General features: G+C 39.7%; 1 protein-coding gene across 1 annotated transcript in view; it reads left to right on the top strand.

Moving 5' to 3' along the window:
• Positions 1-14,870, top strand: part of CCDC175 (coiled-coil domain containing 175) — an 83,058-nt gene that overhangs the window by 6,023 nt on the left and 62,165 nt on the right. The window contains exons 5-6 of the mRNA XM_012560030.1: positions 7,461-7,596; positions 12,276-12,504. Coding sequence (XP_012415484.1) covers positions 7,461-7,596; positions 12,276-12,504 — 365 coding nt within the window. The remainder of the gene's footprint in view (positions 1-7,460; positions 7,597-12,275; positions 12,505-14,870) is intronic.

The following is a 14,870-nucleotide window of genomic DNA, read 5'->3' as shown; positions in this document are numbered from 1 at the left end:
AAACATGTAAAAGGCCTATAAACAGAAATCTGTGAAACATTGTTGAAAGAAATTAAAGAAGACCTAGATAAATGGTAGGATGTATCATGTTTGTAAGGTGGAAAACTCAGTACTATAAAGATGTCAATTCTCCACAAATTGACCTTTGGATTTAATGCACCAATCAAAATCCCAGCAGGTTATTTTGTGGGAAATGATTCTAAAATGTCCATGGAAATGTAAAGGGCCAAATGTAAAGACAGTCTTGAAAATACAGAGGGCCAAATGTCTTAACAGTCTTGAAAATGATGAACTACGTGAAAGATACTACATTCGGGATAACAAGATTTATTATATAGCTGTGGTATTAAGGCAGTATGATTTTGGTGCAAGTATAGACAAACAGATGAGTGGAACAGAACAGAGAATTCAGAAACAGTCGTATTTATGTATGAATATTTAATTTATGATAAAGATTGCTCTATAAAGCAGTGGAGAAAGGACAGTTTTATCAATAAATAGTTATGTATCAGTTAGATATCTATATATAAAAAATAAGTGAAATGTGACCTTACCTCCACCACACACAAAAATTTTATTCCAGGTGAAGTTTAGGTCTAAATGTGAAAGATAAAATTTTTGAAAATAGTTTTTAGAAGATAATGCAAAATATCTTCATGTCCTTGGAGAAAGGAAAGATTTTATTTGCATTTTTTAAAATTGTGGTAAAATATATATATATATATAACAGAACATTTGCCATTTCAACACTTTTTGCTTGTAGAATGTAGTGACATTAATTATGTTCATCATGTTGCACAACCATCACCACTATCCATTTCCAAATTTGTTATCACCCTTAGCAGAAATTCAGTACCCATTAAGCAGTAAATCCTCCTTTCCTCCTCCCACTTGCCCCAGTAACCATTTTTCTTTCTGTTACTAATTTTGAGTTTCATTTCATTGGGATCGGAGAAGATACTTTACATGATTTCAGTCTTTTTAAGTTTTGTGACTTATTTTGTTACCTAACATTTGGTCTGTCCTGGAGAATGATTCACATGCACTGGAGAAGAATGTGTATTGTGCTGTTGAGTATTCTATATATATCTGTTAGGTCTGGTTGGCTTAGAGTGTTCTTCAAATTTTCTATTTCATCACTGATATTTTCTAGATATTCTGTCCATTATTGAAAGTGGTGTTTTGAAGTCTCCAACTATTATTGTAGAACTGTCTATTTCTCCCTTCAATTCTGTTAGTGTTTGTGCCACATATTTTGGGTCTCTGTTGTTAGGTGCATATATATTTATGATTGTTGTATCTTCTTCCTGAACTGACCCTTTTATGAATATATAATGTCCTTCTTTGTCTCTTACAACAGATTTTGACTTAAAATCTACTTTGATATCTGTATGGCTTCCCCAGCTCTCTTTTGGTTTCTGTTCTTTCACTTTCAATCTACTTGTGTCTTTGGGCCTAAGATGTGACTCTTGTAGACGGTATATAGATTTTTTTTTTTTTAGTCCATTCTTCCTCTCTCTGCCTTTTGATTGTTTAATTCATTTACATTTAAAGTAATTATCAATACAGAAGAACTTCTGCCATTTTGTTCTTTGTTTTTATGTGTGTGTCTTGTGCCTTCTTTGTCCCTCATTTCCTCCAATGTTGTCATCATTTGTTTTTAGTTGATTTTTTTGTAGTGAACCATTTTGATTCCCTTGTCCTTCCTTTCTTAGTATATTTTTTAGATATTTTCTTTGTGATTATCATGAGAATTACATGTAACATCTTAAATTTATAACTACCTAGTCTAAATTGATACCAACTTAACTTCAGTGGCATGCAAAAACTCTGTTCTTATACCTCTCTTTCCCCGCTTATATTCTTGTTTTGATAAATTACATCTTTATACATTATGTGCTCAATAATGTAAATTTATAATTATATTTTATGTATTTGTCTTTTAGAATCATGTAGGACATAACCACTAAAGTTACAAACCAAAATACCACAAAACTCGCCCTTACATTTTTCCCATGAGATTACCTTTATCAGAGATCTTTTTTCCCCCTCTACATACATCTTTGAGTTATTGTCTAGTGCTCTTTCAGTTCTATCTGAAGAACTTCCTTTAACATTTCTTGTAGTGCAGGTCTAGTTATCACAGACTCCCTCAGCTTTTGTTTATCTGGGAATGTTTTACTTTTGTCCTCATTCTTGAATGACAGTTTTGCCAGATATAGAATTCTTGGCTGATGGTTATTTTATTTTAGCACTTTAAATATGTCATTCCATTGCCTTCTAGTTTCCAAAGTTTCTGAGGAGAAATTGGGATTTAATCTTATTAAGGATCAGTTATATATGACAGTTCGCTTCTCCCTTGATGCTTTCAGGAGCCTCTGTGATTTTTGAGAGTTTGATTACAATGTGCCTCTGTCCATATCTCTTTGGGTTTATCCTACTTGGAGTTTGTTGAGCTTTTTTGGATTTGTAGATTCATGTCCTTCATCAACTTTGTTAAGTTTTCTGCCATTATTTCTTCAAATAGTCTTTCTGTTCCTTTCTGTCTCTCTTTTCACTCTGGGATTCCCATGATGCACATGTTAGCTTGCTCAGTAGTGTCTTAAAATTCTATCAGACTTTACTCAACTTTCTCGATCCTTTTTTCTTTTCACTCTTCAGCCTCAGTAATTTCTATTGCTTTATCCTGTAGTTTACTGATTCTTTATTCTGCCAGCTCAGATCTGCTGCTGAGTCCTTCCACATAGTTTTTCATTTCAGTTATTGTATTTTTCACCTCCAGTATTTCTGTTTGGTTCATTTTTATAGCACCTATCTCTTTATTGATATTGTCATTTTGTTCATGTATCATTTTCCTGATTTACTTTAGTCCTTTGTCTATGTTTTCCTGTAGTTCTTGGAGCATGTTTAATAGTGTTGTTTTATAGTCTTCTAATCTGTCTGTTATGTGGGCTTCCTTAGAGACAGTTTCTCTTCCTTCATCTTATTCTTTTCAATGGGCCATCATTTACAGTTTCTTTGTGTGGTTTGTTATTCTTTGTTTAATCTGGGACTTTAGAATATTACAATGTGTTATCTTCTCAATTCCCTTTTATATACAGTGCTTTTGCAAGTGCTAATTTCTGCAAGAAACTCTTAGACAGGCGCAGCCTTCAATATTTGCTCGCCGTTTTATCCCCCAACCCTGGGAAAGTTCCAATTCGGGCCAGAATAAGGGTTTAATCCTTCAGACATCTCCCAGACAGATCAGAATAGACACACTGAAGAGTCTACCAGCAAAGTCTATTCACTTCAGAGCCAGAGACTGGGGCCCTTTCTTTGTAAACACAAACCATGGTTTGGCTTTCCTGCAGCGGCCTGTTTGCTGCACCAAGAAGGGAGTGGAATAGGACAGTAGAAAAAGAGGTTTTCCAACCATTTAAAAGTCACCTTTTTCTTGTTCCAATTTACAGTTATTGTTACAATCCACTGTCTACTTTTTCAGAGTTCTTACAGAGTTGAGGTTACATATTTCTAGTTGCTTGGTTTTGGTGCTCATGTGGGAGTGCTGGGATGTTGGACCTGCTCATGCTGCCAACTTTCCAGTACTCCAGATTTCTTAAACAGGATATTGTAAGCACTAATCATAAAGGAAAATATTGATAGATTAGACTACTTTAAAATTAAGAATCTTTTCATTAAAAGAGATAATTAAAAGAGTGAAAAATCAAGCTATTGAATGGGAGATAATTTTTGTAACACATATAACCAATTTAGGACTTGTATTAAAAAAATATAAAGAACTCTTTAAAAATCAATAAGAAAAAAACAGACAACACAATAGAAAATTAGCAAGAGAACTGAAAAGGCAATTCACAAAAGATGAAATTAAATGACCAGTATGCATATGAAACACTGCTGAATCTCATTAGTAAACAAGATATGCAAACTACCAACAAAATGATACACAGTAAAACCTGTGGAAGCCAGAAACCTTGTAAGATGGAAGCCTGTCAGAGAAGGAAAACTCAACTATTTTCCATTAATAGAGAGTGATATAAAAGTGGTAAGACTGCACCCTGTCAAAAGTGGAAAACTTGCAAGACCTGGAAAAACAAGGCAGTCCCATTGAGTTCCAGCTCTCACAGGTTTCACTGTGTCACTGCACATCCACCAGACTGCCTAAAAGTAAAAAGTAACAATTCCGATTGTTGACAAGGACGTAAAGCAGCAGGAAATCTCATCACCATTGGTGGAAGTGTAAGTTGGGAAAATCGTTTGGAAAGCTATTTGACATTATTTATTAAAATGGAACATCAAAATACTCAAGACATAGCAATTTCACTCCTAGATATATACCCAAAAGAAATGCATGTACATGCACACCAAAAGATGTAACAGCAATATTCTTAATAGCCAAAATCAGAAACAACCCAAATGCCCTTCAAAAGTCAAATGAATAAATACATTATGGGATATTCATATGACAGATTACTATACATCAATGAAAATGAACAAAGTACAATTTCACATAATAATATGAATGAATCTTATAAATATTGAACAAAAAGTCACGTTCAGAAGAATACATACTACATGATTCCATTTCTATGAAATTTTAAAATGGTCAAATTTATGGGTTAAAAGTCAAGAAGGTAGTTATAGGGAGAGGGGATACCAAAGAAGCTTCTGAGGTGCTGATAGTATTTTCTTTTCTTGACGTGGTGGTTACTGGGTGTGTTATGATAATTCATTGAGCTATACACTTATAATTTGTGTTATTTTCTGTTAGTTTGCACTGCCCAGATTCTCCTTCAGGACCAAGTCACTCATTTCCCTAGTTTCCAGGAATGTTGGCTGAGTCTCATGGCTGAGTCCCTCCCCAGGAATTGCCCTTGACAAAATAAGAGAAGATTCACCCCAGGTTACATCTCCTCCCCAGATGCAGTTCACATACAGTGTGATTGATCAGTGTGGGGATACAAAGGCCTGGCTCCCTTGCCTCAATACAGAACAACTCCGAAGTGTCATTCCAATTCCAAGGTTCATCACAGTTCAACCTCTCCCTTTACCCAATCATCCTTCACTTATTATTTCACAGGAGGTGTTTCTGAGAACACTACACAGAAATTTTCTGCACCCAAATTTTATAATCCATTTCCGGGAAAGCCCAACCTAAAACAGTGCTCTGATTAAAAAACAATAGCACCAAAAAAATTAAATAGATATGATAGTTATCCATTTATTTCCTCTCAGCTAGAAACCTACACTTCATTGTCTGCTCTGTGATAATGGAGCTGGACCCTGCAAATTTCTTCCCTTGCCAGCTAGCATAATGTTAAACTTTGTCAGTAGAGGTCACTGGAGGGATACTGGAGAAGGAAGGAGTTCTCTTGGTTCCAGTGTGCTCCATTTGGCACACTCTTGCAGGGCATGTGACTTCCCCAGTGCCAGGCTGTGTAGCACACAGCAGTCTGCAGTGCTCAGCAGCTTCCCCCAGTATCCCCTTGGGCAGCTGTATGGTAGAGTGCCACTAATGAGGCACTTCCCCATGAACAACTTTCCCAGTACCCCTTTGGGTGGTTCTGCAGTGAGCTCTGAGGCATGGTACCTCCTTGTGAACAGATTTCCCCAATACCCCAAGAGCAAACCAGTGAAGCACCTTAACTTCTTTGCCATCCAGTGAGCCACAGCCCTCTCCAACAAAGTCTGGATCTTAGTCCTGGCATTCTTCTCCCTTGAGCGCTCTTACCTTAGCCCCAAGGATAGTGGTTTCTTATTCCTGCTCTTTGTATTATTTAGAGTTCTCTTCTTTTACATATTATCCAATTCCTCATTATTCTAATCCTCTGTTATAGCTAAAAATTCTTTGTATTAAATGTTCCTTGATCAATTTACTGTGAGATTTCTGTCTCCTAATTGGATCTTGGAGCCCTGGTGGTGCAGTGGTTAAAAGCTTGGCTGCTAACCAAAAGGTCAGCGATTCAAATCCACCAGCCACTCCCTGGAAACCCTATGAGGCAGTTCTACTCTGTCCCATAGGGTAACTGTGAGTTGGAATCGACTCGATGGCAATGGTTTTTTTGTTTGTTTTTTTTTTGGTATAATTGGATCTTGACTGATACAGTGGATGATAAAACAATATGCTTGGTGTCTAGTTTCACAGAGAAAATACAACAGACTATTTATATATGCAGAGAAAATAAAAACTCAGAAGGATGTGCACCAAAGGCAGAATTATGGGTGTTTTTGTTTTATTTTGTTTGGTTGCTTTTGTTTATTTTCCAGATTATATTCTTTTATAATAAAAACATTTTTGAAGGAAAAAAATACCATATTAGCTTATAAAGTTTTTGATACACACTGAATTCTTAACCAAGTAAACTGATTCCGTTTTATGTTATAAAGTTTTGCTACTCAAAAGGCGATCCTTGGACCAGCAGTTATCAGCTTTACCTGAGAGCTTGTTAGAAATGCAGACTCTCGGGCCCTCCCCAGACCCACTGTATAGAGCCTGCATTTCAACAAGATCCCCAGGTGATGCATATGTATATTTGAGACACAAAGTTTGAGAAGCCCTGATATAATGAACAATTTAATTAGTAGCCTAGACGAACTAGAAAGAATAGCCTAGCTCTCTCAGGGGAGCTACCAGATAGTTTCTGTGGAATTTGTTGTATAGAAATGGGTGGCCCAGTCCTCTGAATAGTGTTCAAAAATTCATTCATGTTGACTATCTGTCATGCATTGAAGTATCCTCTGAAGTCTTATGTGATTACACTAATTTGTTGTTTATTGATGAATAATTAGTTCTTTAATACACTGAGTTCCTCAGAAAGCAAATCTTGTGGTAGTGGCTTTTGTACTATTGTTTTATTAGGGAGTGCAATACAAAGAGCAGAAGGGTAGAATAAGGAGACCAAAGCAGGGAAAAAGGGAGAGCCAATAGGAGAATGCCTTATGAGACTGGCCATGCTAAATGCACCTAATCGATTATGAGACCATGCTCCCAAGACATAGTATGGTCTCTTTACAGGACCATCCATCAGTGTTAGAAAAGGGAGTGATATTTATGCGTTGGATCCTGTCTACCAACAGTCAAATGTTTGCCCAACCTCCCACACTTCCAGTTTACACATGCACGGCTGTGGGTTGTCTAAAGAAGTCCCACAGTAGAGGCAACTGGGTATTCCTAGGCCAGGAGCTGAGAAGTGCACAGAACAGTCAGGAACCAGGTACTATCAGTCTGCACCTGTGTGAAGTTGTTCCAGCCCATAGAAAGCTGATTACCATAGCAGCAGCTGAAATAAGAGAAATAATTGATAGGTGAGATTGAGAGGATCCAAGGTGATGAGTAGGAGGTGTCAGATACCAGAACATAATAAAAAGAATATTTTAGAAAATGATTTGTTTATTATTTGAAAAGTCAGTGTCTGCAATTATGCTTTCTCAATTAATTGTGTAACATTTCCGCTTTTAAGAGTGTGTCAGAGATGCTCGCAAATTAAATCTTTCTGAGATAAGTGAATTACATATGAAAATCACAAGGATTGATTCTGAAATACAGTCTCTGAGGAAGAGAATACTTGAGCTGAAAGAAAATAATGAAGCTCTGGGGTAAGTATTTTTCATTTACTATTTGAGGCAGTAGGGGATCTGGAGCTGGAGTGGAAGATTGTCCTAGGGGTTTGCCCTCTGATCTGAACCAGTTTAGGGCAGTGGAGACATGGAGATCAGTTTTGGAAGGAGATGACCCAGGCTGATGCAGAGTTTGTGTTGGCTCCAGAGGGTTGGGGAGGACAGCATAGAATCTTCAACCATTGCAGCCAGGAGACCTGTAAAATTTCAGAGGCAACCAGCTTCCCAGCAGCAACTACTGTTTGTAAATCACACACTGCCTAGCATGCCACCTCCTAAGGTAGAGGCCCGTGGATGTGAACTCTGTTAGTTTCCTTCCCTTCACGACTGAGCTGTGTTGCCTCAGACCACCACTTTACCCTTGTGGGCCTCATTTTCTCCATCTGTAAAATGGGGATCACAACTCTTGGCTTACCCAGCTCATGAGAGGAAGAGAGAGATTCTGAAACAAAGGAAGAAAAAACAAACAAACCCTGAAGAATAACTCAGAGAGCACCGTGAGCAAATTTGCAAGGCTGGCATAAGTATCAGAATGTTGGTTTGCCAGAGTGAGAAATGTTCAAAGAACCCTTAGTGTAGTTCTCTAATCATAAGAAAGAAATCTTTCTGGGAAGCTAAAATATAATCAGAAGGTTGCTTGGTGCCCAAGAAATCAAAGCATCAGGACTCCAGGACCAGCAAGGCCCAGAGATATGTTTACCAAAATAGGCTCCACGGAACACTTGTTCTGGGAGATACTCCATAAAAAAGAAAGTTCATAAACTCATCGGTTTGAAAAATATTGCATACTCTAACCACCGTTGGAGTTTCACATGCAGATTTGTGAGTGGTACATGTTAGCCACAATTGCCGGAGACCACTATGTAAACTAGACTATCAATTTCTAAACTAATAGCAAGAATACCCAAGCTGGATACTCATATCAGCTGGTCAGCACCATCTCCACCCTCTAGACCTGTGGTTTTCAAACATGAGCATGCATGAGAACCCACTTGGAGGGCTTGTTAGAACAAGCTACCCCAGAGTTTCTGATTCAGGTCTGCATGGGGCCTGAAATTTTGCATTTCTAGCAAGTTCCCAGATGATGCTGGTGCTGCTGGCACTGACCACACTTTGAGAACCCCTGCTCAAAACAAATCTTTATGGAAAGACAAATTACAATCACTTGTTGCATCCATTCTTCTTTCTAGAAGTTATAATACACACACATACATATATAGATATATATAGATATATATATATGTGGATAGATAGATTAGATAGAATAGATAGATGATAGATAAGAGATACATACATACATACATACATACAGATAAACTGCCAGAAATTCAAGCCGGATTCAGAAGAGGACATAGAATGAAGGATATCATTGCTGATGTTAGATGGATCTTGGCTGAAAGCAAAGACTACCAGAAAGATGTTTACCTGTATTTTATTGACTATGCAAAGGCATTCGACTGTGTGGATCACAATGTTATGGATAACGTTGTGAAGAATGGGAATTCCAGGACACTTAATTGTGCTCTTGAGGAACCTGTACATAGACCAAGAGGCAGTTGTTCGAACAGAACAAGGAGATACTTCGTGCTTTAAAATCAGGAAAGGTGTGCGTCAGGGTTGTATCCTTTCACCATACTTATTCAATCTGTATGATGAGCAAATAATCCGAGAAGCTGGACTATGTGAAGAAGAATGCAGCTTCAGTATTGGAGGAGGATTCTTTAACAACCTGTGATACGCAAATGATGCAACCTCGCATGGTGAAAGTGAAGAGGACTTGTAGTACTTACTGATGAAGATCAAAGACTACAGCTGTCAGTAATGGATTACACCTCAACATAAAGGAAACAAAAATCCTCACAACTGGACCAATATGCAATATCATAATAAATGCAGAAAAGATTGAAGTTGTCGAGGATTTCATTTTACTTGTATCCACAATCAATGCCCATGAAAGCAGCAGTAAAGAAATCAAATGACACATTGCATTGGGCAAATCTGCTGCAAAAGACCTCTTTAAAGTGTTAAAAAGCAAAGATGTCAGTTCGAGGACTAAGGTGCGCCTGACCCAAGCCCTGATATTTTCAGTCGCCTCATATGCATGCAAAAGCTGGATAACCAACACAGAAGAATTGATGCCTTTGAATTAAGGTGTTGGCCAAGAATGTTGAATATACCATGGACTGCCAGAAGAAGGAACAAGTCTGTCCTGGAAGAAGTACAGCCAGAATGCTCCTTAGAAGTGAGGATGGCAACACTTCATCTCATGTTCTTTGGGCATGTTATCAGGATAGGCCAGTCCCTGGAGAAGGACATCATGCTTGGTAAGGTAGAGGGTCAGTGAAAAAGAGGAAGACCCTCAATGAGATGGATCGACACAGTGGCTGCAACAGTGGACTCAAACATAACAGTGATTGTGAGGATAGCGCAGGACTGGGCAGTGTTTCATTCTGTTGTACATAGGGTCACTGTGAGCCAGAACTGACTTGATGGCACCTAACAACAAATACATATATATATAAAGGTGCCTACATGCTTACGATGTGCACAACTTTGTGGTGATCACAACTCCTTTCTTGGACAGTCATTGAAAGTTGGATTCATTCCAGCTATTTGGATGTGTTTTCTTCAGGTTCCACATGCGATCTGGGATGCTCTTTAGTTTTCAACCATCATAAAACACTTAATTTGATTTTTTAATTTATTTTGGTCTTTATGCTTCTCTGAGGCTACATAAACTTGATCATCAGGCTGATTCATTCTTAGAAGGCTTCCTCTGCTGGAGCTACAGAGCACTCCCTACCTGACCCCCTTATTCAGCCTCGATCTCAGGCTTCTCTCTTTTTTTTTTAATAGGGACCAATTGTGCCTTGAGTGGCCGCTTGCAAGCTTTTAAGACCCCAGGCACAAGGCAGTGAACTAGGAGGTAGAACAGAAGCACTGAACATATTATTAAGCCAGTTAACTGGGATGTCCCATGAAACCATGACCCTAAACCTCCAAACCAATGAAGCAAGTCCCATGAGGTGTTTGATGGTACATAAGCAGCCTCAGCAGCTACTCTTTTTTTTTTTTTTTTGTAAATATATCTATCACACAACTTTTGCCAATTCAACTTTGGGCCACGCTGCCTAGGAGTGGGGAGACAGCTAGATGGATCAGGGAACAGGTTGGTTCTCCATTAGAAGCCTGGCCACCTCTGTCTCCTTCCCCACTCCCACCAACCACTACGACTTTGCCAAGAACTGGGAGGCCCCACGTCAGACTGACTGCTTGGATGCCCTGGTGTGACTCTCCCCATCCTGGGTGACCCCGTCCATGAGCACATACCCAGAGGAGCCCTCTCCTGGGCCCACACTGCCGGGCCAGGACTTGCTGGGAGCTGGGCACAAGAGAAGCCCTTTGCCACAGCCTCTCGTCCATCCCCCAGCTCCTGCCTCGTGGAGCCCTGAGGCAGGGTGTGGTGCCTCTTTTCAGAGGTGCAGGCTGTCCAGGTACGAAGCTGTGCATGCTGGGGACAAGACCAGCCCAGCCCCGGGCTGCAAGCTGAGGCCTAGGGGATGCCTACGGCACCCATGACACCCGCCACCACCTCCATTGCCTTTTTCAGCCATCTTTTCTCTGTTCCTCCCTGACAGGCCCACCAGGCATTGGGGCCCACGTGTTCTTGATCCCCTTGTCCTGGGAGAGGTGCCTTTTGTATCCCCAGTTAAAGGTAGAAAACAAAACAGAAAATCGCTGGCCTCTTTTTATTGTATTTCTGTTGTGGAGTCGACTTCTGGAAACTAAACTCACCAACAGCCTGTTTCCATTTCACTGGGCCTTCACACATGATTCGCTGGAATGAAACCCTGGTCACTAGGAAGTGGAAAAACGCCTTTATATTGTGGAGGCTTTAAAAAGGAAAATACAGAAATGGCACCAAATGTCTCTCCTTCAAATTTTTTGTTGTTGTTGTTAACTCTGAGGTATGTGTTTCTCATGATCTTAAAGTTTTCCTCATGATGAATATGGGCAGTAGTAGATGTGTGAGGTTGTCTCCTCTAGAACCCAGATTTGGCTGTGGCTGGGAGAAGATAAGAGGGTTCATGATGGGTTTCAAGTATCCTCTGAACAGTGGAGATGGACTCAGCCCTCTAAGAGTACCCTTCCCTCCCCTAACTTCTGTCATCAGAGGAAGCCTGACTTTTTCCTGTGCCCCCCTGCATCAGAAGTTCGCTGGAGGTGTAGTGGGATGTCTATCTTTCTTTGGCTTAACTACTTTATCTTAGGATGATAAGACAGATGAGGCAATACTACATATCAAAACATTTATCTGGCCAGATCTCACTAACCTAGTCAAAACTATTTTTGAATCATTGTATACTTTAAACCAAAATACCCCATAGTCACTCTCTGAACCCTGCCATGGTCCTCGGGGATGGGTGGGAGAGGCAGGGCTATGCAGATATTCTTGCAGTGGAAAACAATTGCAAGGTTGACACTTGTTCTGTGTTTCCTTCTGTCTTCATCTCAAAGGAGTTTAGACAATTACAAGCACAACTCTAAAGTAAGTATCCTTTACAATTTCTCGCTTTAAGGTGATTTATCTCACCAGACTATAAATTTCTTTCCTACCACCTATATTTTTCATGCCATTAATGATTATTTCCTCCTAGGAAAAAGCAAGAGGAATTAGTGAAGCAGCATGAAAAGTTTATCCTGTCACTCAATGACATGATGGAAAAAAAAGCCACTGCAACTATTTACATAAACGACACTTATACCAAGATAAACTTGGAGAAACAAGAAATCGAATTGCAAAACAAATGCCTTGAAGAGGCAATGGAGAAGATGGAAAAAGACAGAGAAGAATATTTGTTAAGAAAAAAAAAGCTGAGTATACAGGTAAATGGCAGGATTTATTTTTTAAAAGATGCAGAACTGAACAGAACCTGGAGCTGGAAATGGGAAATAATGTATGTGTCCTGAAGGCTTGCAGGTGCCCTCTGCAGTATCTTCTGTGAGCACAGGGATTGTAAGAGAGCTGGAGACTCAAGAACACTTGGAGCCTCCTGAGGGAGACATTTATTGTGTGGCGGCATCTTGGGCTGTGGGAAAGAGTCTAAGTGACAGGATTTGTAACTTCGGGGTGGGCTCTTTGCTCAGATGCAGCCCTGTAAGAACAAGGAATTTGCCTCCATCTCATCTGGCTCCTTTGACAGTTCTGAGACTGTATCTCTATGAGGAGGACCAGGATGTTCAGAGTTCCCAGCCCCGCCAGAGCCTGCTGCTTCTGCTGGATGAATCTGCAAGAGGAGCAGTCTGTAGACGGCAGAGGGCTGGGAAGAGCCCAGGGCCCAAAGAGAAAGGAATGTTTTGGGACCAGCAATTTTGTGACAGTGAAGTGGGGACAGGGGAATGGTGGGGATGACTACTCCATCCGGTTCTGCCCCTGTTGGGGGTGGGGGTGGGGGGGGGGGTTAGGAAGGGGCTGCATTATCTACTCTGCCATCTTAATTAAAACTCACTATCAGTGTGGTTTATGATTGTTTCCTCTTTGTTCTGCTTCCAGTTGCCCTATGAGAGGGAGGGCTGTCTCAATATGAGATGTTTCCAGCTGCAATTTCCTCCCTCTGCAGTGAGGGCCTAGCTCATGATAAGAATTGATGTTGAGCCCCTGATGTTGCCCTCTTGATGAGTGCCATTGGCAAAATCTCAGGTTATAAATGTAGGAAGTTAGACTTGGGCTCACAACCCTGATATATTAAAAAAGAAAGTTCATCAAATTGCTTTTCTTGTGGCTTAATTGAAATTTAAAGGACTAAAATCTGGTAGTGAATGGTATTTGGTTCATACGGCAAATGATTCCATGATAAACCTTTGGCTATTTATAATTCCAATGAAGTCTGAGTTTCTTAATCCTTATAAGTGCCTACCTCTTCAGAAATAATTTTACACTAAAGCCATTTATCATTTTTTTGCCGTTGTTTGTTTGTTTTTTCTGTGTATAGATAATCCACCCAGTCCTAATCATTTTTATAACAGGCATGTTGTGAAGTAGCTGGCAGGGAATCAGGATGCTTTCAGATGCCAATAACAAGCCCTTATTCAACCTGGTTTAAATAGTAAGAGCATTTATTATCTCACACATCAGGAATTTCAGAGATGGTCCAGCCTCCAGGAATAGTTAATTCTCCTCCATCCTTCACCCTAAGGCATCTTGTGACCATAAAGTTTCCTTTGTGGTCACAAGATGTCTGTCAATGACAATTGGACTATTTGCTTCCTTATTCAAGGAGCAAGAAGAAAACTTTTCTCCAGCCATGGATTCTAAATTCTCCTCTGCTGTGTCTGATCAGGCCAAGTTAAGACAAACACCCAACCCCTGGAACAATGATGTATCCTAAGGGAATGCCATGGGCCAGTTGGCTTAAACAGCCTGGCGTTGATGGATATTAAGGAGTCACCAGCAGTGTTCACTAAAGGCATGCGAGAGCCTATGGTCACAGCCTGTTAATTCCATTTACTTCCTATGAGAAAGGAAAAACTATTACAAGTGTCAGAGTCTTCGCCTATAAGATCTCCCCTTCACATAAAATATTTCTTGCCAATATTATTCCTATAATTGCAAGTCCTTAAGCGAAGGCTTAGACCAAAGCATGAACACAGAATTCCAATTTTCAATAAAATTTATTGATCACAAAGTTTCTTTCATATGCATCTGACCCCTGGTGCATAGATCATTGATAATGATCCCATTCATTCATATTAGCCACTTCTAGTGAAGCAGCTGATAAAAAACCACACAGACATATGTCTTCATAGCTGTGTGATAGAGTTGAATATGCTTTCTCAGGCCTTACTACTTAGTTACTTTGTTCTTGATCATTCATTTTGCCAGACAAATCCATGGTATGTTTAATTTTGATAAGAGGGAGAATCACTTCACTGGGGTCTGACCCAGTGATCAGAATATGTTTGATTTTGGTAAAATGGTAAGAAGTTGCTCAAAATTGTGAGGTGATCTTTCTTCAGTTGTTTTGTGCACTCTGCCTTTAGTCTGTTTTGTTTCCCATTAAAAATGTGCACTTAACACCTGGACTAAACCAAAGCTAAGAAGTTTCCTGAATACAACCGAACACTTCAAGGGACAGAGTAGCAGGGACGGGAGTCTGGGGACCACGGTTTCAGGGGACGTCTAGGTCAATTGGCATAACAAAGTTTATTAAGAAAATGTTCTGCATCACACTTTGGTGAGTGGTGTCTGGGGT

This window comes from Trichechus manatus, unplaced genomic scaffold, assembly GCF_000243295.1.
Source record: "Trichechus manatus latirostris isolate Lorelei unplaced genomic scaffold, TriManLat1.0 scaffold00010, whole genome shotgun sequence".
Taxonomy (NCBI): domain Eukaryota; kingdom Metazoa; phylum Chordata; class Mammalia; order Sirenia; family Trichechidae; genus Trichechus; species Trichechus manatus.
The sequence above is the reverse complement of the archived record's forward strand: the minus strand, read 5'-3'. Positions and strand labels throughout refer to the sequence as shown.